This window comes from Malaya genurostris, chromosome 1 (genome assembly GCF_030247185.1).
Source record: "Malaya genurostris strain Urasoe2022 chromosome 1, Malgen_1.1, whole genome shotgun sequence".
Lineage (NCBI taxonomy): Eukaryota > Metazoa > Arthropoda > Insecta > Diptera > Culicidae > Malaya > Malaya genurostris.
The window spans coordinates 155948404-155969091 of NC_080570.1; the positions used below are offsets into that span (position 1 = coordinate 155948404).

Consider the following 20688-nt stretch of genomic DNA (forward strand, 5'->3'; position numbering starts at 1 on the left):
GATTGCCGAAAATTTGACAGAAGCTGCTATATTGCTATCTATATTGTATACAACATTTTCAATCCGGTAGAAGATGCTATAAAAACTCGAGTCATTCAATGCATGAACCGCGAGAGAATTTTTCTACATTTCTTCGCTCCACTTCATACTCTGAGTATTTCACGGCCCATGAAAAAATATACAGTCTGATAATGATCGTTGCTGTGTGGAATTTCCCAAGAGAGAATCGCAAGTTGACAATTATCGCAGAAAATCGAATCGATGGTTCATCTTGATGTTTCTCATACTAGGTTGCAATATTTCAAAACCCTTGTGTGGCTCCACATACATTTTCATAGACACAATTTATACAAAGGTTATATGCACATAGTTAGAATAAGCGGCAATAGTAAAATGATTCTATCGCAATTATCCACTGCCCATACAGAATCGGATCGCGAAACGAGAATAAGCGACCGTTTGTTGCTTCAGAGAAGATCCCCACAGCAGCGTGCTAACCTTTGATTCTTAGAAATGTCATCGAGAGAAATTCACTCTCGCACTGGTGTCTATTCTATGTTAAATAAGCCATGCCGGGTGTTTGTTGTTGCGATGTTTTCCATTCCTCTTTGATGGCACTGATTCAATCGTGTGAAGAGTGAAGATTGAACGTTCTATGATACGATAAAAGCCATCCTTGCATGCAGTTCGATTCAATAGCAAAAACACATCACATCGGAAGGAAAAACACATCTACGCTAAGTGAAAAAGAAAACAATCTTGCATCTTAGTAAATTTGCACATGAAATCCTAAAATAAATCGCTTTGGTTATGTATTGAAATGAAAAAGCATACTAAATTGAAGTGCTATATACATATGAATCGAAAGTGCAAATTTTTATCAGTGTAGGTTACCCATTGAGGTTTCTATGCCCGGTGAAAAATGAACGGTGGCCCTACTGAGAAATTGGTGGCCAACACGTTTCCTGATGAAAACAAAGCAATATGTAAAAGCGATTCACACGCAGCAACAAGCGGCTATCACCTGAATGGAACGTTTACGGAACAACAACATTAATTGTAAGCAATTCATATGAAAGGACACTACGTCAAGTTCACGGAACTTTTTAACGTCGGATACGTGAGCAATATTCGGCTAAATAATATTAATAAACCAATCTGGACGTTGACCGAAGTTGATTGATCGTCTGAACTGTGTTTAATGCATTCGTTCCCTGATGAAAACAAACCAATCTCATTTGCATTTGTGGTTGTAAGTGAGTTGTCAGAGAGCCTAATTGTTTTAATTTGCGGCTTTCGATCCCAACCAGAGATGCCAGATCTGCAGATTTCGTACCAAGCGCTGCAGACATTTTTTGTTGTGCAGACTTTTGAAAATCGAGGTTTTCGCAGACTTTCGTTAAAATTTACAGACTTTTGAAATTGTCGCGATCTTTTTTTTTGCTCATCAAGTCAGTTTAGCTTATCATACTTTTTTGAGAAATTGCTGCCAGCAAGACATATTTGCTGACTGCAGGATTTTTTTTTCGGATATACAGACTTTTGCAAACTAGAGTGACTATAATCAGAGTGGCGACAGCTGTTCGTTTGGAATGTTCCAAACGAGCAAACGACCTGTCAATTCAATGTAAAGCTAATGGATTTTTTTAATTGTTGCCAGCATTACGGATGAGATGTCGTCACTCTGGTTATAGGCACTCTAAGTCACTCTATTGCAAACCTGTCTGAAGATTTTTGAAATTTTTACTTGGCATCACTGATCCCAACAGATTGCATTTTTTTCTGAGTATAAACTGGTCCTAAATAACTCCTACCGGAAACTATGAATATCAGCGGAAATATGAATATCAGCGCAGTTCCTTTAAGCCAGACATGTGATGGAGGTACGTATTATTTTAATGTTCTAAACAAAAGCACAAGTAATTAATTTCCTATATTTGTTTCAGTTCCAACATGCTCGCAGGCAAATGAAACTTTGTACGAGGACAATTTATTCATTTCCTCCGAGCCTCGCTTCAATTTGAAACTTGTTAATAGAAACACAGAAGATCGTTGCTATATTTGCCTGTTGACTGTGAAGCATCCGATAAAGTATGGGGAGTTCATGGAGAAACAATTGTCAGGAAAAATCCTTAAATGCCATTATTTCTGTTTGTTATCTGGTTCTCTCATTCACCAGAGAGGAAGCACAGATACATCGGGTGTACTGGGATTTCTTGTCAGCGACATATATAATTCACTTCCACGGTTCCGGAACAACCTATGCAACTATTGCACAAAGCCTTCGGCTCCGATTAAATGTGCGTCGAACAACTGTGATAGGTGGTTCCATTATATTTGCGGTTATGATAACAATTGCTTGACGCAGTTTACCGGTGAATACATTTCGTACTGTCATGAACATCAACCGATTCGTCATAAACACATCCACGATGAAAAAGCGAGATGTTTTATATGCTTGGATACAATGACACCATATAATCCAGTGTCAAGCTTTTATTCGCACTGTCCCCCAACAGAAGATGATCCAAGGACATTGGGTAATTGGTATCATCGTAAGTGTATGCTGAAATCCGCGGCGACAGCTGGGTACGAGTTCAAATGTCCCGCTTGCTATGAAAGAAAGGAATTCAAGGAGTACGCGAAATTACATGGCATCTATGTACCACAGAGGGATGCAGCTTGGGAGAAAGAAAAAGGTGCCTTCTGGGACACTCAAAAAAAGAGATGTACTGCCAAAGACTGTGTGATGGAGAGAAAAGGCATTAAGAAGAAAACAACTCTGGTGGGATGCAATGTCTGTGGTGGAGAATCTTTGCATATAGTTTGTGCTAACCTGAAGGATCCAAATGATTACGTGTGCTCGGTCTGTATGGATGCTACATTTATTAAACTGTTTTAATTATTCATGCAAATTAAACATTTTGCCAAAATAATAATAAATAATTGCATTTTTTTTCTTGTTCAGATGACATCGGCATTCTATCGGCAACCGATATTACATCAGAACGTTGTATCTAAAAGCCGGGGTAAAATAAATTACATTAAAAAAAGACAGTTGTTTTATACGAATCTAGTATTCAGTGCTTTGAAAGTTGCTTCATCATTTCTTTTCGTTTTTTCTCGAAGTGCGCTTGGAGACAGCTTTTTAACGAGCTGTATTGATTGTGGATTCTACCCTTCAGAATGGCCTCCAACAAATTGATCATTTCTTCGCACTGAAATCAGAAAATAAATGGCCATTGATTTTGTTTCCAGCGACAGGCGGCCTAAGCTCTAGCTCAAACTTACCGTCAGTTGTGCTTCGGGCCGTCCATACTTTACAAACAAACATTGTGGAGCATGTTTTTTGTGTTCCACCCAAGGCTCATCTGTTTCTTCCCAACCATCCAATACCTTTCCACATACAAAGCAAATAGCTGTATCTATCTCGCTATCGTCTCCATGCCAGCAAAAGCCCGCTTCGGCCATCTATGGAAACATCCAAATAAATCATAAAAAAAACACACACACGTAAAATCCGTTGGTTTCACCATCAGCAAACAAAGCTTACCTTTTGAACGTTACACGAACTGGAGCTTGAATAAGGCCATTTTTTGAAACTACTCTCTCGATCTTTTTCGAATAAGCATATTTTCTCTACGTTTTGCGTCGACACCATTCTACTAGGAGTTATCTTGATTTTAATTTCACTAAATACAATGAAATTTTACCGAACCGCTTTTCTTGTGTTCGCTTTTGAATATTTGGTGCAGCGATGCCAGATAGCAGTAGTGTCGTTTCCGTAGATTGGCATTTTTTCGGAAACTCTCGTTTTTTTCTCGGAAGGTTTTTTTTTTGCACTCGCCAGACAAAACTAGCTCCCGTAGTTCTCCGTTGATAAATTCAAATTTTTGTAGATTTTCGTAGAAAAAACCCATTTTCCGTAGATCGGTAAATCCGTAGAAAATCTTCGGATCCGTAGAACTACGAAGATTTCCGTAGATCTGACATCGCTGGTTTGGCGTGATTAACGTGACGTTTGATAAAAGAAATTTCATGTAACCCACTGAAAACGAAAAGGTGATCTCATGGTACACTGATCAAAATCGGTACATTACACTGAAAAATCACAAAAAGTGCACTTAATCTATGCTTGAGTTACCACCTATCTACTTATTTTTGCGTTAAGATTCGAAGCTGTCAAAGTTTGAATGTTTTTTACTCACAATAAGAAAAAAATATTTATTCAAAATTTTAAGTTTAGCTTAAAATTTGTGTTCTTTGCACTCAAAATTAAGAAATTCTTCTTCGGTAATGTTTATACATATGTAAATTTAGTGACAGTCATTCTTCTTTCATTTGAATAGAAAGCGCAGAAAAGTGATTCAAAACCATTTCCTTTTGACCGGTTTGGAGTCAAAAAAGACGTCTCACTCACCCAAACTATGAGTTATGTTCAAAGAGCGTGTGCATTCCTCGCAATCACTGTTTCCAGCAGAGATAATTATTCATTCTGAAAAGCTTCTCCCCTTATAACATGCGATTATTTATCATTTGAAAATACTTAGACAAATGTTATATCAGTCAAAAATATAGCTCTGAATCAAGGGAGTGTCGCTTAACACAAACTATTGTGTTCCTCTAAAAAAAAAAAAAAAACACGTGATATACTATGAGTCTGAGTGTGCCACTCTGTGCCCCATGAAACAGCTACTTGTCAAAACTGTTAATGTGTGATGGGCACATTGTTCCCTCTTTGCTCTGAATCCATTTCGACCAGATGCTTGTTTTTTTTTTAAAGAAAACGTTTAGTTGAAACAGTTTAATAATTTTTTTCTAAAACACTTATTTTTGGGTAGTTTATTTTTGGCAGCTTTATTAACTAAAGTATCCAACATATATATTTTGAGAAAAATATTAACAAACATAAGTATCCAAAGACTTTTCTCATTGTCGGGACTTAAAAACAAATTGAATTTAAATCCTTTTGAAATTATCATTTTAAAAACATGTTCCGAAAAACAAAATATTCAATATCCAACTACATTGTTAGCGACGATACTATCAACATTTTTTCCACCACCCTGCAGTAATATTAATTTCAACAACTTGTACATGCTCATTTCAATTTCAACCAATCACGAGCTGGTCAGAAACTTTCTCTCGAAGTGGATTAACAATTGTCAGGGACTGTGCTATGTCGTTTTTGCTTGATAACTTGATAACTGACCCAGGGTAGTTTCAGTCACGTACCTAGAGGGGGGCGTGGGGCCCTGGCCCCTCCCGAAATAAAAAACAGATATATAATTTTTAGACGGCCTCAGACATGTGTTACAGAAATAACAAGACAGTAAACCTAAAGCAATGTAATACAATAACAGTTCCAGTGGAAAAGTTTAAAGTGTCTGTTAAAACACCCATAAAAGGCACACCGAGAATTAGGTACATCAGCAATCTTCAGCAACATTATTTTTTATTTTTTCTTCTTTTTTCGATGTTCTCGTAACCAGAGAACATTTTTTTTGTAGAAACAGACAATGAAAATTATAGAATGATAGTACTCAAGGGAGAGCAAGGATGTGAAAATATAGAACGGAAAAGTGAGACGTGACAGAGGGTCATTTAAGCAAGCAGAAATCATCTAGTAACTTAACTTTTACCTTCTACCAGAGGAGTTGGGCTTAGGCATCTGAACAATGCGAATCGCCCAAGTCTCTGGTATGTCGGAAAGTAGTGATAAAGGTATTTTACTATTTACTATCCGAACCGGCAAGCCGGTAATAGGATAGTAAATGGTAAAAGACCTTTATCACTACTTTCCGACATACCAGAGACTTGGGAGATTCGCATTGTTCAGATGCCTAAGCCCAACTCCTCTGGTAGAAGGTAAAAGTTAAGTTACTAGATGATTTCTGCTTGCTTAAATGACCCTCTGTCACGTCTCACTTTTCCGTTCTATATTTTCACATCCTTGTTCTCCCTTGAGTACTATCATTCTATAATTTTCATTGTCTGTTTCTACAAAAAAATGTTCTCTGGTTAGGAGAATATCGAAAAAAGAAAAAAGAAATATTGACTACTAAACTTAGTCGTTAAAAAAGAAAAAGAGTAAAAATTATTTTTTATCTTTAGGCCCCTCCCGAAACGAAATCCTGGGTACGGGCCTGGGTAGTTTCATCAAATATAAGAATCAGACTCGAAATAGACTCGATTTTCAGTTCAATGTCGTTCAAATTAGGTTCGAAACTGGACAAAAATTTTAACGCTGGGAATTTAAGGAATTCTTGTTGTTTCTGCCAGAATTCCGGCAAAAGTTGGGCAACAATGCAACAACCTCGCCTAGCGGTTATTAACGGTTCTTTTCTGTCGGATTTTTGCCATACAAGATTGGCAGAACCGTTTTGAATCGGTTCTACATTTTAAGCGTCTTAGTTTTATTTTTACAATAAAAGATACATATGAAAAGCAGTAATTTATTGCCCTTCATATATATTAATCATGGACAATATTATTGCCAATAACATTGCTTTCTCACTACCAAACATACCCATATTTCAATCTCATTTACCTCGTCTCAAGATTCGTTTTTTGTACGTACATGTGGGATTGACGAATATCAAATGAAGTCGAATAAAAAAAAGAAAAAAGGAGGGAAATAAACAAGAGACCTATGGCGAGATAATGACGCAATTTCGCCTGGACAATTTTGACAGCAGCCGGAATGCAGCCAGCCTTCTGACGGTTGCCAGAAGTTCCTCACAAGCGGGCATTATAAGTTCGGAATGAGTTCCGTATCAAATCCGAAAGTTCGAGAAAATTTCATTCAGAATTTTATGTGGAATTCAGTATGAAATCCGAATCAACGCGGAATTCAGTGCAACAACCGATTCCAAATGAATTTGGCCTCCAACCGGAAATCTACCAGAATTGAGTGAGAAGATGCGGACTGAATTGTCAATTCGATTTCTTCTCATTCATTCTGGATTTTGCACGTTTTCGTGCTGATATTCAGTTAGTTTTTAAATTAAAAAAATATATAACTGAGTTTATAAATTTAAAACTTCAAGGTTTTCGGATATACAGAATTAGTCTATAACAAAATCTTAGAATTCCAGCAAAAGTTGGTGAAATTCGCTGGAAATAAAAAAAAGTCTACCTTAGTCAGCATCATTCTTTCCTCTAGTTGGAATGTATTGAAATGGCGTAAGTCGCCTAGCTTTTACACTAACACATTGATAAAGTGAGCGAAAATTCAATGACATTTATAATGTCACTGTCGATCGGCTTGATCAAGCACCCAGAAACGAGGGGGGGGGGGGGGAGGTTAGGGTCTAACTGATGAAAAAATCTTCATTTTTGCTATTTTTTCAGCATTATTGTTCAACAAAATAAATTCAAATATTTTGCATGATAAAAAGCATAAATTTTTTCGTGGAAATTGATAAATAACTTAGTGAAAAGGTGTTTTCGAGAACGCCTCTTAAAAATCATGATTTGCGGTGTCCACTGTATCTCAGCACAGAATATCCCAAAGTCAACAAATCAAAGAAGCATGGATAGAGCAGATGTTTTTCTAAACCCCAACGTTTCTGCGTGATTTTTTAAAATTTTTTTAAATTAAATTTAAATTAACTACGATTTTTCATGAAAAAAATCCGACATTTTGCAGCTGTAAAACCTCCCCAAAGTAAAAAACAACGAAAAGGAAAACTCTGGGGTCTGGTTTTTTATATTTAGAAAGTGTGTGCAAAATTTTAACAAAATTGGTGCAGTAGTTTTTGAATGACGATGGACACGGACCTTCAAAACCTGCTTTCGAGAAAAACGCGTTTAAAGTGTTTTTTTTTTTGTCTATAAAATCAATGGAAACAATTTATTACTCAAGGGAACCCGTAGGGTCTAATATTTTCAAAAAATCATATTTTTTTTCTTTTATATTTTGTTATAATGAAACATTTCAAGAATATTTTGTCAAATTTTTAAGTTAATCGAAGCAGAAGTCTTCGGCCTGCGTGCCGAGTTCTTAGTTTTTCGCAGTAAGAAAAGATAAACGCCCATAACTTGTTCAATTTTGCTCCGATAGGCTTGCAACTTTTACATAATATTCTTAAATATTATGTACTATAAAAAATACAAAGAAAAAAATAAATGATTTTTCAAAAGTGTTAGACCCTACCCGCCTCTTAAGACAATGGGCCGTATGAATAAAACGTAGCATGCTTGAATTTCGGTAGTAAATGCTACATGTGGATCACGTTCCTGTCAAAAGCAGAGACTTTACTAAACAACAACGTTCGAACATGTAGTATTTACTACAGTTTTTCGGTAGATAGCTCCAGAGGTTGCTACTCGTGTGTTTGCTGATAAAGTGAAGTAGAAAAATTAAAACCCAACCAAACTTGTTTTACTCTGTGGACTATATTTTTGAGAAGATACTACAAACAAGAGACTTTACTAAATTTTATTCATACGGCCCAATGTGGATGTCTTTCATATCTTCAAAGAAACCCCAGTTAACTCACCTGAAATATGATTCTGAATTCAGTATGATTTACAAAAGGATTTCGAATCAGATGCAACGACCGCCGATCTGAGTCAGAATCGATTGTTGCATTTGATTCGACATTTATTTGGAAATCATACTGAATTCCAAATTAAATTCCTTGCGAGTTTACTGGGACAGACTGTGCGTCGTTTACCCTACTATAGTTGATGGAACACATCAATTTCCGTTTACCGTGTATAGTCGAAAGGAAACTCTACATTTACATCACCGTGTATCTGTCAATCAGTCCTATTTTTCGTTGTCGTCTTCGTCGCAGTTTTTGGAATGTCGAGTCCACATCAAATCATGAAAAAGTGCTTGAAAACCTGAAAGAATGAGAAATGTTCTATATCTTTAAAAAATTTCTCGACTCGCAATAGTCTGTCCATATAATCGTGTGTGTGGTTTTACCAAAAATCGTATTTATTTTGGTGTTTCGAATTGCTTGGATAGGAACGATCTCGGACGAAAGTTTTCTACGTCGAAAAAGTTTCAACCCGATCGTTCGATCGAACGACTCGCGGAAGTGGAAAGGAAAAGTGGAAATAGTGTTTGGCTTTGCACGTAGTGAGCACAGCTGTAGCAAGCATCAGCAAAGGCGAATATGGGTAAGGAACCACCTACGCTGTACAATCAATGCCTGCTGGCCTATGTCAAGAACCTGAACCATAACGTCGCCAGTCTGGACCGGATCGCAGAATTACGTTTGTTGCCGACGGTCATCCTAGCGGCCGTATACGATCAGGTAAGTAAACTTCCTGGTTTATCAGCTTGACACAGTATTTGGAGTAGTGGTAGTGGTAGTGGTGAGGAGTCGTTTTTATTTACCAAAATAATTTGGGAACAAATGACTAAGACGAAGTAAACAGTTACCCAAATCTGCACCTATCAAGGACATTCCAAGGGTTAAACCGAAATCTGTCGTCTATTGGTTCAATGTTAATGAAGTGGAAAGCTTAGAAAGGAAAAGTGTGTCGGCCTTTGGGGAGTCGAAATAGCGATATTTGCCACATAACTATGACACCGAAGTGCTAAATGTATCCAATCTCTAATATCGGATTTATTTTTAATATTCGGGTTTGTTGCGACATTGCATTGTCTACGTGAGTGATTGATGTTAATTCTTAGGTTTTAAACAAAACGAAAAAGAGTATTATTTTCTATTAATTTGAGTTTCCCTATTCAACTCATGAACCCGTTTGATTGAAGTGTGATATGCTTTCTCCGTTTAAGGCACTTGCTCGAACGGTCGAAAGGAAGTGGATGCACTAGATTCCAATTATTGTTTTGCTTGAACTCAAGTGTTTCCTATTTTCCACATCAAATTCGTCAAGATAGTGTCTTTATTAGGGTTGAAATAAATTCGAATTATCTAAAATTCGGATATCTGCCAAACACGTCTGTACCCCTGATATTTTGCTCTCTAATTTATTTTATCTTTTTTTTATGACTCCAAAAGATAAATTTATTTCTGACGAATAGAAAAAGGAAAATTGGGTCGGAGTCTAAGAGTGACTGTACACAGCGTACATGTACGGCATGCTTTTCCAAATCGTTATAAAATTGCTATGAAAAAAAAAGATAGTCGGAAGGGGCCAAGTTTGTCGAATGTGGCAAATGTTTCCATCTGAGTTCAGAAATGACTTTGCAGTATGCGGGAGTGTTGCTAAACACCCTTCAAAACAATTTTCTTATATTAAATGTACAACTTTGCTTAAGGTGACCGTGAACAGAAGCCAAGGAAAATAAATGTAAAAGTATTGGTGAAACAATACTTTTTCATATAGTAATAGTATTTGTGAGTAGAGAGGAATGAAATAATAATATTTGTGTGCTGAAAGAAATACAGGTGCAAGAAAAAAATTTAAACATTGAAACTATTCAAATCACCTAGCAGAACAGAGTGTACTTATCTCATTTTCATGCTCATTCTGGAGTTAACAAATTGCAATCATGCAACCAAAAGAATTGTGCCAAATAAGATAGTTTACTGTTTGTTTTTTAAGAAAAATATTGAAATTTTATATGGTGACGTACGAAAGTAGTTTTGATCCGTAATTTTAACTATATCAATGTGCGACTAATTGAAAATAATGCCATTTTTAGTGCATTGCAAGGTTTTTTTCTCTAATTATGTATGGCATCAGTGCCAATATAAAAGGGTGGTATTACCAATACTAAAGCAGGCCGGCTAACTTTTTATCGTGAATTTTTGGAAAATTTTCAAAACCGGAACTGTGAGTTATTCAAAGGTTTTATAATAAAATGTTTAGATCAGAGGATAAGTTTACCGGTGTAGAACAACTCAAAAGTGTTTCATGAAGCTTACTTATGTCACAGAGCTATAAACAGCAGTTGAAATCTTGAGGTGAGTGAAAAATAATAACATTCTAAGAAGAAACCTTCTAATGAAGGTCCGAAAAAGTTTTGCACAAATCATTCTTCAGAGTTGATAGTTTATCGTAAACATATATCAATACGATGAGTGATTATGTTACCAAATTGCAATAGCAATTCTACTCAACATATTTACCCCTACGCGTAGAAAAAATGTGTTTCATGGTTTGTTTACATCAAGAGCAGGACAAAATAGCGGAAGGTGGAGTGGGAGGGTAGGTGGTTTCTTGGTTGCCATTTGTGGCTCGCTTCCATGGTCACCTTAAAGCTTTATTGCGAAAAAGTGCTTAGAGATGTATTATTCAAAGTATTGTCCGTCGCTAGCGACAACTTTCTCCCATCTTTCGGATCCCGGCTCGAAAAAAGGAGTCCTTTTTTGATGCTATCCATGAAGCAATCCATTTTTCCAACTCTTCGAAGGATTGAAAATGTTGATCTGCCAGGCCGTGTGCCATCGAGCGGAATAGGTGGATGTCAGAAGGGGCGACATCTGGGGAATACGGCGGGTGGGGCAAGACTTCCCATTTCAGCGTTTCCAGGTACTTTTTGACCACTTTTGCGACGTGAGGCCGAGCATTGTCGCGTTGGAGGATGACTGACTTGGTTGTGTCAGAAAAGTAAAACTTCCCGCAAATGGCGAGAATCGGGCACATAAACAGACATTTTCGAGCGTGAATAATACGAAAACAAGAACAACTGTCACTGAAACGGCGATGACAATTCGTTGGGCACTGTACACACTCACTTTAAAGACATTATCATCTATGTATTTTAACCAGCCTCAGCCGGTACAGCCACCTATCGGAAAACGGCGGAAGCAAAATTGTACACCTGATATCTGTTTCAATTTTATCATTTGCTGTCGGTAGCTATTAGTATTCACTGATTTCTCTGGTTTAAGACACTCGTAGTGCTTCTTTCCGAAGCAATTGGACTTTGCAGTTGATGTGGATGGTTGGTTGAGCCATGATTTCCTGCACTTGGGATTCTCAAAATAAATCCATTCCACTCTTTGTTACATGCCAAGAAAGCAGAATTTCGCTCACCGTTTGTCGATTTTTCTGCAGTCTATGATTTAGTTCATGAGGTATCCATTTCACCACCTTTCTCGTGACGTGTAGATAATCAAAATGACTTGTTTTTGAGATTAGACAGTGTCTTCGTTCAAAATTTCTTGCAATACTGCGTCTGCAATGTTTCCGTGTAACGGGGTTTCTCTTTGTCTTTAACACTAAAATCCCTACTTTTAAATCGTTTGTATCAACGCCCACAAGTCGCGAATGATAAGAGCATTATGGTGGGACAAAGTTGTATGGGAAAATGATGAAAAGGTTTATTTTCTCGCTACTCTAAGCTTTTCCTGTTCCTTCTGGGTCCCATAAGAATTGTGCAAACGTTTAGCTCAATCGGCGAAATAAAATATAGATTTTCACACCCGACTTTTAAAGTTGGCATGGGATTTAGTATGAGCAAACTGATTTTTACCAAAAAAATTGGGATGGAGTTCATCCAATGGACTCCAAATATCAGCTAAAATTTTGCATAGGCCTTATGGGACCGAAAAAGAACACGAAAAGTTCGGTAGAATCCCACCCTAATAGAACCTATTCCTCGTAAGCTTCAACGAAAGTTCTGGGATTCAAAATTTTAAAACAACGTATCAAAACAACACTTCTCTATACTTGGCAAGAATGCTGATATGTTGACACTTCAACAAATGTATATGACCATAAATGGCAATTGACAAAGCAGAAATTTGGGACGTTTCGAACATCACATTACAGCTAAAATATTATGCAATAGTTTTAACGGTAACCTAATCCCTGTTTACATAGACATCTCTTGAAAAAAAAATCCCGCGTTTTTAACTGGCACATCTGGTAAATAGACCACATTATCTAACGATTTGTATTTGCTTTTTTTTCTTTGTGTTTTCATTTTGGCGAGTTCTGTCGTTGGAATTGTCTGTAAATTAGGTCCGGTGAGGCCTTTCAGATAGAATATTCGATTGATATTTCTCAAGTATATGACTACCAAACTATAAAGCATAATTCCAAGATAGTGAGCTAAGGCAGGAAACAGTACGATGTTCTTTCAAATTAAAATCACTTTGTTTATTGATCATGAAAAACGTTCTTGAATCTGATCCGGCAGGAACACTAAGAGGAGGAGAAGCACAGTGAACTGGTTCGGTTCGATCGAGAGCAGAGGCCTCAAGAGACTCGGTGCCTTGAGTAAATTGCGTCAAACGGTCGGATACTGAGTTATTCAGAGGCAGATGTATTCTAACATCACAGAACTGGGTCAGCAAGAAGGTGTGCTTGCTAAACTAATGAATGTTGCAACAACCGATGCAGAATCGTTATTTGCAAAATTGAGTAATTTTAAAGTTAATGTAAAATAAGGGAAAAATGTGGAGGATACTTTGCAGCGTAGGAGCCGTTTTGACAACTCACAACTATTAAATTGTTTAGAGAAACTGTATCACCTCATTTTAAAGTTCAACCACCTTGTCAAACCTAGAAGAATAACCAACCCACAGCTGACTGATAAAGTTAAGAGTAAAAATGTTGTGTTTTATCCAGAGTTATATTTTATTTTTTCAAGCTAAGACTCATGCGTTATATTTCAGCTTGTCATCAACATGCTTGAGAAAGGCGATACCAGCAGTACGGATTTCAAAGCTACCATGTTTTCCAGAGATATTTTTACTGTGTTGGAACACAACAAACACGATAGGACGGTCACCTAACGAACGCATTTCGAAATACCGATGGTCATCGAAAAAAATGAATGATTGAAAATATATCCGAATCCCTTTGTTATGAATAACAGGCTATTGATTTAATGTGGTACGATCGAGTTCACCATTATTCAGAAAGAAAGGCGATTAGATGACGCCTGAATCACTCCAGAATAATAGCCCTCGTTGCGTTTTGGAGCTAGAATCCGCATAGGAATCTGATCCTCTGTTGCTATAGTCGTGATGTCCAGAGAACGTGTCTGGCTAGTGCCACGGTTTTAAGAATCGGTGCTGAAACTGACGAGTCTATAACGATACGTGAATAATGGATGAATTCTGTCTTTTATGAACTTTCTCCAATTGTTATTTTTAAGTTTTCTGTGTTTAGTATATATTTGTTTTTTTTCACTGCAGTAAAATGTAACAGTTTAAATAAATTTGAGCAGATTCTATCAATGACGTCTCGAATGATCAGTTATCAGTGGTTTATTTATATATATTCAATTAAATGTTTTCAAATTGGAAATGAACATGTTAACAAACCACTGATTGATGTAAAACGACGTCCATCCAATTAGTTTTTCTTAAGTTATGTGACGTTCGTGTAAAACCTTATTTTTCGTCTCAGCTGAACTGTGAATGATGGATCCAGGTTCATGGAAGCATATCATCGACAGCCGTCAGAAATGCACTTTTATCATCACGAGTTCATTTGTAGCGCCATCTGACCAATCCTGATGGTGTTAATGAAAAATTCTCGGCATACTCGTTAGCAGCTATGACGATAAAGTCAAGCAAATATTAATAAGACTTAGGCCGAAGAATGGAGTGACGTACAGGTGCACATGTTTCAAAAACCCTAAGAGCCTAAGTTTGTGGAAATCGAATCAGCCGTCTCGGCAATAAGTGAGTGCAGATTTTTGCCACATACACCGACATTTGATCGGTTCGTCGAGCCATGAACGGTTCACTTGAGTTTGAACTACTCTGACGGTGCGGCTCTACAATTCCGGTTCTGAATATTATTTCTATAATGTAAGTTTGTTATCATTCGATATAGCGAGATACGATTCCGCATTTTTGTTGAGCTGGAATTGCCTTATCTATAAAAACACCACCACTCGAGAGTATTAGGGTAATTAATACGTCACTAAAAAAATCCAGCGTTTATGTGTTCGCCTCATCGCCTATCAGTTCAAGCTCTTTCTTAGACTTGTTCACTTGTTTGGTTGAGATTTATCACCAATATCTGACTTACGCAGCACGATCCAAATTTAAACATGTCAAAACGATTGCAAATATTTACCCTTCATATTACGACTCAATTAACACCCAAATGGAGACATGACACGAAGTCAGCGCCGGGTGGAAATTTTGGTAACTTTTTCACGAGGTTAATTCTTTACAGATGTGCAACTTCGATTCCCTCCAGGATATCCTGCTGGTCCAGCTGACCGATCTGGACACGTTCCATAAGCTCATCAAACAAACCTCGCTCAAACAAATAATGTTCAAATGCGTCCAGACTCTGATGACGGGTCGGCGTCCGATCGTCACCGAGTTGCGGACCAAGTTCTGCCGGGCAACTACGGTGTACTATCTGCAAAATGCAAACGCCTCGGCCGTGAAGGATGCCAGTCTCGAGGGCTATCTGAGTGGTGGTGACCTGACGGCGTCCGGAGAATGCCCGGTAGCACCCGATAATTGGCGCTTCGTTAGTTCTTTCATGGATCAGATCGACAACGGAGTTCGCCTTGGTTCGTTTCTGTCGGAGTCCGGTTGGTTGGAAGAATCATTGCATGTATTGAACATCACGCTTGGAATGATCCAGTTACTGCGGAATTGCTACATGCGGTCATTGATCGAACTGAACTGCCTACAGAAGTGAGTCGATTCAGCAACGAGTAAGTTACCAAAAAACATTTACTAAAAATTTGTTTTTCTCTTCTACAGATTATTATGTGCACAAACGGCATTTTGTTGCTTCAAAGAGGCCAGCATTACGGTGGCTCAGGCGCTCAATATAATTGATAAACTCACGCAGCAGCACCAGCAGCAAATGCGACAGCGAATGTCCTCTGCGAAAGCTGGCAGCAGTAGTAGAAGTAGTAGCGATGCTCCCAGTCATCATCAGACTTCCGGCACTTCCGTCAACGGTGATGTCGATAGGCTTAGTAACATACCGAACAGTTTATTGGCCAACATGTTCCATCAGATTTCCGTTCTGCACTTCTATCGGAGTGAGTATGACCTGAGCTACCGGTGGAGCATTCGGGCACTGAAACACGTCAACAAACATACACCGGACAAGTAAGTATTGCATACTGGCTTCAGAATTCCATTTGAACACGAACTGTTTTATGCCCTGACGATTCGAATATGAAACGTGAAGAAAATTTGAAGTGTATTTCAAATTATTGAATGTTAACTAGCCACACTGGGTATGGTTACATTCGCGATGAGTTTTGTTTACGCAGCTTAAAAATTTGACTGAATTACTGTGAATTAAACATTAAATAGAAATATTACGGAAAAAAAACTTTAAAGAAACCAGAGAGAGTTCAACGACTCGGACAGTGCACCGTTCAGAGTAATCGTACAGCTATTGTAAAAACCTGTTTTAATCCACCTAGTGGTGTAATGATGCCTTTTTCATATTACTTATATTTTCAAAAATACCACCAGAAGATTTTGTGAAGAAATTATTTTTTTCAATCTTGAAAAAATATGGAACTTTCTTTGGGTATAAACTAACATAACCTTTTCAAATTGTAAACAGTTATGTCAAGTTGATAAGATGAAATTAAACAGCAACCTATGAGACTGTAGGCACTTTTATTTGAGCCTGTATGTGGAAATCGATCAAATCATCTCTGTAAAAATTGAGTGAGTCTCGTTTTAAACTTTTTGACCACTACCACACACAGCCACATACATTGATCAGCTCGATGAACTGTGTCGAATTATATAGAACATAGTGCATAAACTTTCTATATGAGAAAGGCAATAAGTGAACTTTTATTGAAAAGTATCGTTATCATGATCTTGTAATAATGTTTTAAGCGAAATAACATGTTTTACTTTTGTGTTATTTTATATTCAGAAACGTCACATTCTTCTTCTTCTTTCTGGTTGGCGTCACCTCACTTGAGATGACGCCGAATTGATGGCACAGCAACTAAGGCTATATTGCGTCGAATCGTCAAAGTACGGCTGAAAATCCTTTCTTTCTGGCGAAATACTCGAATTTTCTCCGGACTAACACGATGGAACGTTCTCACCCGTTGAGAGTTTCACCGGAAGTGAAACGTCACATTAAAACATGTTTTCCCGAAATAACATGATATAATTGTCAGTAAAGCACAACCCTGCTAGCATTTTCCGTCACTTTACGACTACGTCAATTGACAAGCTGTTCAACAACAGCAGTTTTCCACAGCCCGGTGGCAAAGATAGGGCGCTCCAGCAAGTGCTAGCGTGGCCAACATCTGGGGCATTTGGTGGGCAATCAGAGCGCTCAAAGTACGGTAAACAAACATTCGAGCATTTCAATTCGAGTAAAATCTTAATTTCCTTATCGTAGTGATGATATTCTGATCGATAATTTGCGGGGAAGTGTTTTAAAGGGTACTGAATAAACAAGTAGTTTGTAATATCCAGATTTTTGTTAGCCATTCTTCTTCATTGTTTTGGTTTTTGCAGAATGATGCTGGCCACAGTTTCATGACGTCATAGCAGGGGGCTGGTTTTCCATCAAAGTGGCCATGTAATCATAATAAAACAAAACTGGAAACTGGTACCAACGACTGGGACAGATATGCGAGTACTTTCCATATAGCAGCCCTTACACGTGACAATATTATTGTCAATCCAAAGTATTGTCAATACCGTCAATCCAATTGACTTGGTAACTTGAGTCCGCATTTTTCGAAATAATTAAGCGTTTGAAGCTTCAAATATTGCAACTGAACATTGAAACATTGAGAGAAGAGTCCATTGTACATATTTGACAGTTTCCTCTCTGAAGAAAAAGTATTGTCGGATTTATAAGCAGTTTTGATTTTTTGACAATATTTTCGTCAATCCAATGAAGTTTCCATTACACGATCAAAAGTATTGTCAATACTCCTTGTATTGACAATAATATTGTCTCGTGTAAGGGCTGCTTATGGGACAGAGCAGACTTGATATTTGTTTTTAAATTTTATTGAACTAATCCCAAATTATTTTTGCAATTTTCTGAGAGTAGGGTAAAAATAGACGTTATCCGTCGGGCTAACTCAAAAGTGGCCAGAACTCGTACGGGACTGGTATGCGAGTATGGGCAGTTTAGCTTACATTTTATATCAAAGCTTCCATTTTCTATGCGTAATTGTATAATACTTTACTTTGTTTAGATTCAGATTTATCTGTCTAATGATTGTAATGTTTTTAAAATCGGACTTTTAACGACAATCTAAATAAAAAAAAACTCCCAAGGTTCAGTCGAACCATCCCCTTAAACATTTAAAAAATATATTCGATTTCTATTTACCAATTACTCTTCTATCGCATCACCATCTTATCAGAATCGTCGTGGACGTGGTGCGGCAGATGGCGAAATCGTGCGTAGTAAAACGTCAGTTCCAGTCGGCCAGTATGCTTATCAAACAGGCGGTCTGTCGAGCCCGGGCAAGCTTCGGTACGAACCATCAGAAGTACGCGAACGCCCTGCTCGACTATGGTTTCATCCTGTTGAACGTGGATTCGATTGCGAACAGCGTAGCGGTGTACTCCGAGGCACATGAGATTCTGTGTCGAATCTTCGGGTCACGCAATCTGCACGTGGCCGTCGCTCACGAGGACCTAGCTTACTGTCTGTACGTGCTGGAGTACAGTTCCGGGAAGTTCGAGTCAGCTACAGCCAATGTCGAGCGGGCGATCGATATCATGAAGGAACTGGTACCGTGTAACCATCTGATGTTGGCATCGGCAAAACGTGTCAAAGCACTGATCCTGGAGGAAATCGCTCTGGACACGATGGCATCCTCGATCGATTATCAGCGGTGTAAGAATTTGCTGGAACAGTCGGAAGAGTTACACCGGTCAGCGCTGCATTTGTCCCTGGATGCGTTTGGGGAGATCAACGTACAGACAGCGAAGCACTACGGCAATCTCGGACGGTTGTATCAGTCCATGGCCAAGTTCGATGATGCCGAACAGATGCACAAACGGGCAATCAACATCAAAACGCACATTCTCGGCCCGTACGACTACGAAGTGGGACTGTCGATCGGTCATCTGGCCTCGCTGTACAACTATCACATGCAGAAACATCAGGAAGCGGAGGAACTGTACTTGAAAAGTATCGAAATCAGTTTACGATTGTTTGGTGAAGCGTACTCCGGTTTGGAATACGATTACCGGGGGTTGATTCATATCTACGAGATTACCGGAGCTCAGGCGCGCTACGATCTGTATTCGAACATCCTTGAGGAATGGAGGATATTACGTGAGGATAATCAAGTTAATAAGGTAAAAATGATTCAGGTTTGTCACTTTGTAACACTTGCTGATAATTTTGTTTGTTATCTCTTCTAGAATAACTTCCCGGCGGAGATAACGGAGGATACCACGATGGAGGAGGTTACTCGAAAGTTTTTCGAAATGTGTTCAAACAGCCCTTGTCTCACGGGTGGCGATCCGTTGACGGACAGTGGAACTAGCTTAGATAGTCACCATCCGTGTGTTGACATTGACGATGCTGCACCGGACAGTGGCGAGAGTGGAATCGGCGAGGAACCACCGGTAGATAGTGGCGAAGATTTACTGGTCGCAACGGCTTCGTCATCGGCAGAGGAAATGCTCCGGAGCATGTAAAAAAAAAAACAATATAAAAATTACAAGTAAGTTACACTAAAGCCTGAATATCCAATCAGCTTTCAAATCGTTCAATTTAGCACCTTTCCATCAACAGCTTTTCCACGTTCGTGTCGCCTTCACGAAATGCTTCTTGGACGTGTTCTGTTGCGTAAATATAGCACAAAAATAGCAGCCCGAAAATGGTAACTCCTGTTTGCTGCCATGTTGTTGATTTTATTGATTTGATTCACTTACTGTGTTCGTTTTAATGCATATTTACATTGGTAAAACAAGAAAACTAAGAAGCTCGAAAATTATCAGAAACTGTGCGTCGTCCAGTTTTCCGTTGTTAGCTGCTTCGAATGATTTCACGAAAAGGCTGTTGATACACACGTCCATGCTGCGCCCCGAGTCGTAATATCTACCAGTTCTTGTTTATACGTAGTGTTTCGCGACACACGTTCTTCCGTTGAAATTTGCGTATAGTTTTCCAATCGGATAGCACAATGCATTACAGAAATCTCTACGAAATAATCAGACAAGGAAGGACAGAAAAAGATATATATTAATAAATATGCAGAATTTTAACTAGTTGACAAATCAGAAGATCAATTTATTATCGCAAAGGAAAGCATATTCGAAATATTGTCCAAATGGTCACGACGACGTCCACAGTGGTCGGTTAGTGTCAAGTACCAGTGAGGTAAATTTATAATTCAACTAAAATATATAAAAAAAGAAAGGTACTTCAGCTTGGACAATTTCAAAGGATTTCAAACAAGTCTTGCTAATACATAAAAACGTTTTCAACGTTGAAATGTCACAGTCTTCTCGTTACAGTATATGAATAAGTATATCGGTGTTTTTCGAAACTGAAATCTTTCTTGAGTAGACTACCTTTAGGCGTTATCATTTTCTCGTGGAATATCAAAAAATAACGTTACGAATAAGACAGTGAATATTCAGTATTTCTGTTCAGTTCAGTTAACCATTAGGATGTTCCTAAAACGTTTCGATCAGATCAAATCTTGATGTTAGAAAGAAATTTCATTCTGTAGTCCCGTTCCGATGGCTTACAAAACATGCGAAGAAAATTATCCAAAATGTCATCTTTTTTTAGGAAACGGCAACTTTTTGAGACGAAAGAGTCATATTTACGAAAGTTTTAAGAGAGCCACAA

At 38.1% G+C, this 20688-nt stretch overlaps 3 protein-coding genes across 4 annotated transcripts; 2 read left to right on the plus strand and 1 right to left on the minus strand.

The window, feature by feature from the left end:
• Positions 1-1763: 1763 nt before the first annotated feature.
• Positions 1764-2902, plus strand: LOC131426312 (PHD finger protein 7-like). Its single transcript, XM_058588945.1, has 2 exons — positions 1764-1883; positions 1947-2902. Exons 1-2 carry the CDS (start codon positions 1823-1825, stop codon positions 2900-2902), a joined length of 1017 nt encoding a protein of 338 aa, XP_058444928.1. The 5' UTR covers positions 1764-1822.
• Positions 2864-3743, minus strand: LOC131426313 (baculoviral IAP repeat-containing protein 5-like). Its single transcript, XM_058588946.1, has 3 exons — positions 3554-3743; positions 3292-3471; positions 2864-3218 (listed from the first exon to the last, which is right to left on the minus strand). Exons 1-3 carry the CDS (start codon positions 3659-3661, stop codon positions 3081-3083), a joined length of 426 nt encoding a protein of 141 aa, XP_058444929.1. The 5' UTR covers positions 3662-3743; the 3' UTR covers positions 2864-3080.
• A 5019-nt stretch (positions 3744-8762) lies between these two features.
• LOC131426314 (amyloid protein-binding protein 2-like) lies at positions 8763-20108 on the plus strand. Of its 2 annotated transcripts, none has more exons than XM_058588949.1 (6): positions 8763-9272; positions 15076-15551; positions 15621-15977; positions 18236-19181; positions 19248-19552; positions 19607-20108. In XM_058588949.1, exons 1-5 carry the CDS (start codon positions 9132-9134, stop codon positions 19524-19526), a joined length of 2199 nt encoding a protein of 732 aa, XP_058444932.1. In that variant the 5' UTR covers positions 8763-9131; the 3' UTR covers positions 19527-19552; positions 19607-20108. The 2 variants fall into 2 exon arrangements, with proteins under 2 accessions (XP_058444932.1, XP_058444931.1); XM_058588948.1 differs by having other exon boundaries at positions 19624-20108.
• Positions 20109-20688: the final 580 nt, after the last annotated feature.

Bases quoted from the DNA above. Each gene is read 5' to 3' on its own strand.
- LOC131426312 (XM_058588945.1), top strand. From the start codon at position 1,823: ATGAATATCAGCGGAAATATGAATATCAGCGCAGTTCCTTTAAGCCAG. The intron at 1,884-1,946 runs GTACGTATTATT...TATTTGTTTCAG, and splicing joins AAGCCAGACATGTGATGGAG to TTCCAACATGCTCGCAGGCA.
- LOC131426313 (XM_058588946.1), bottom strand. From the start codon at position 3,661: ATGGTGTCGACGCAAAACGTAGAGAAAATATGCTTATTCGAAAAAGAT. The intron at 3,472-3,553 runs GTAAGCTTTGTT...ATGTTTCCATAG, and splicing joins GTTCGTGTAACGTTCAAAAG to ATGGCCGAAGCGGGCTTTTG. The intron at 3,219-3,291 runs GTAAGTTTGAGC...TTCTGATTTCAG, and splicing joins GGCCCGAAGCACAACTGACG to TGCGAAGAAATGATCAATTT.
- LOC131426314 (XM_058588949.1), top strand. From the start codon at position 9,132: ATGGGTAAGGAACCACCTACGCTGTACAATCAATGCCTGCTGGCCTAT. The intron at 9,273-15,075 runs GTAAGTAAACTT...AATTCTTTACAG, and splicing joins TAGCGGCCGTATACGATCAG to ATGTGCAACTTCGATTCCCT. The intron at 19,182-19,247 runs GTAAAAATGATT...TATCTCTTCTAG, and splicing joins AGGATAATCAAGTTAATAAG to AATAACTTCCCGGCGGAGAT.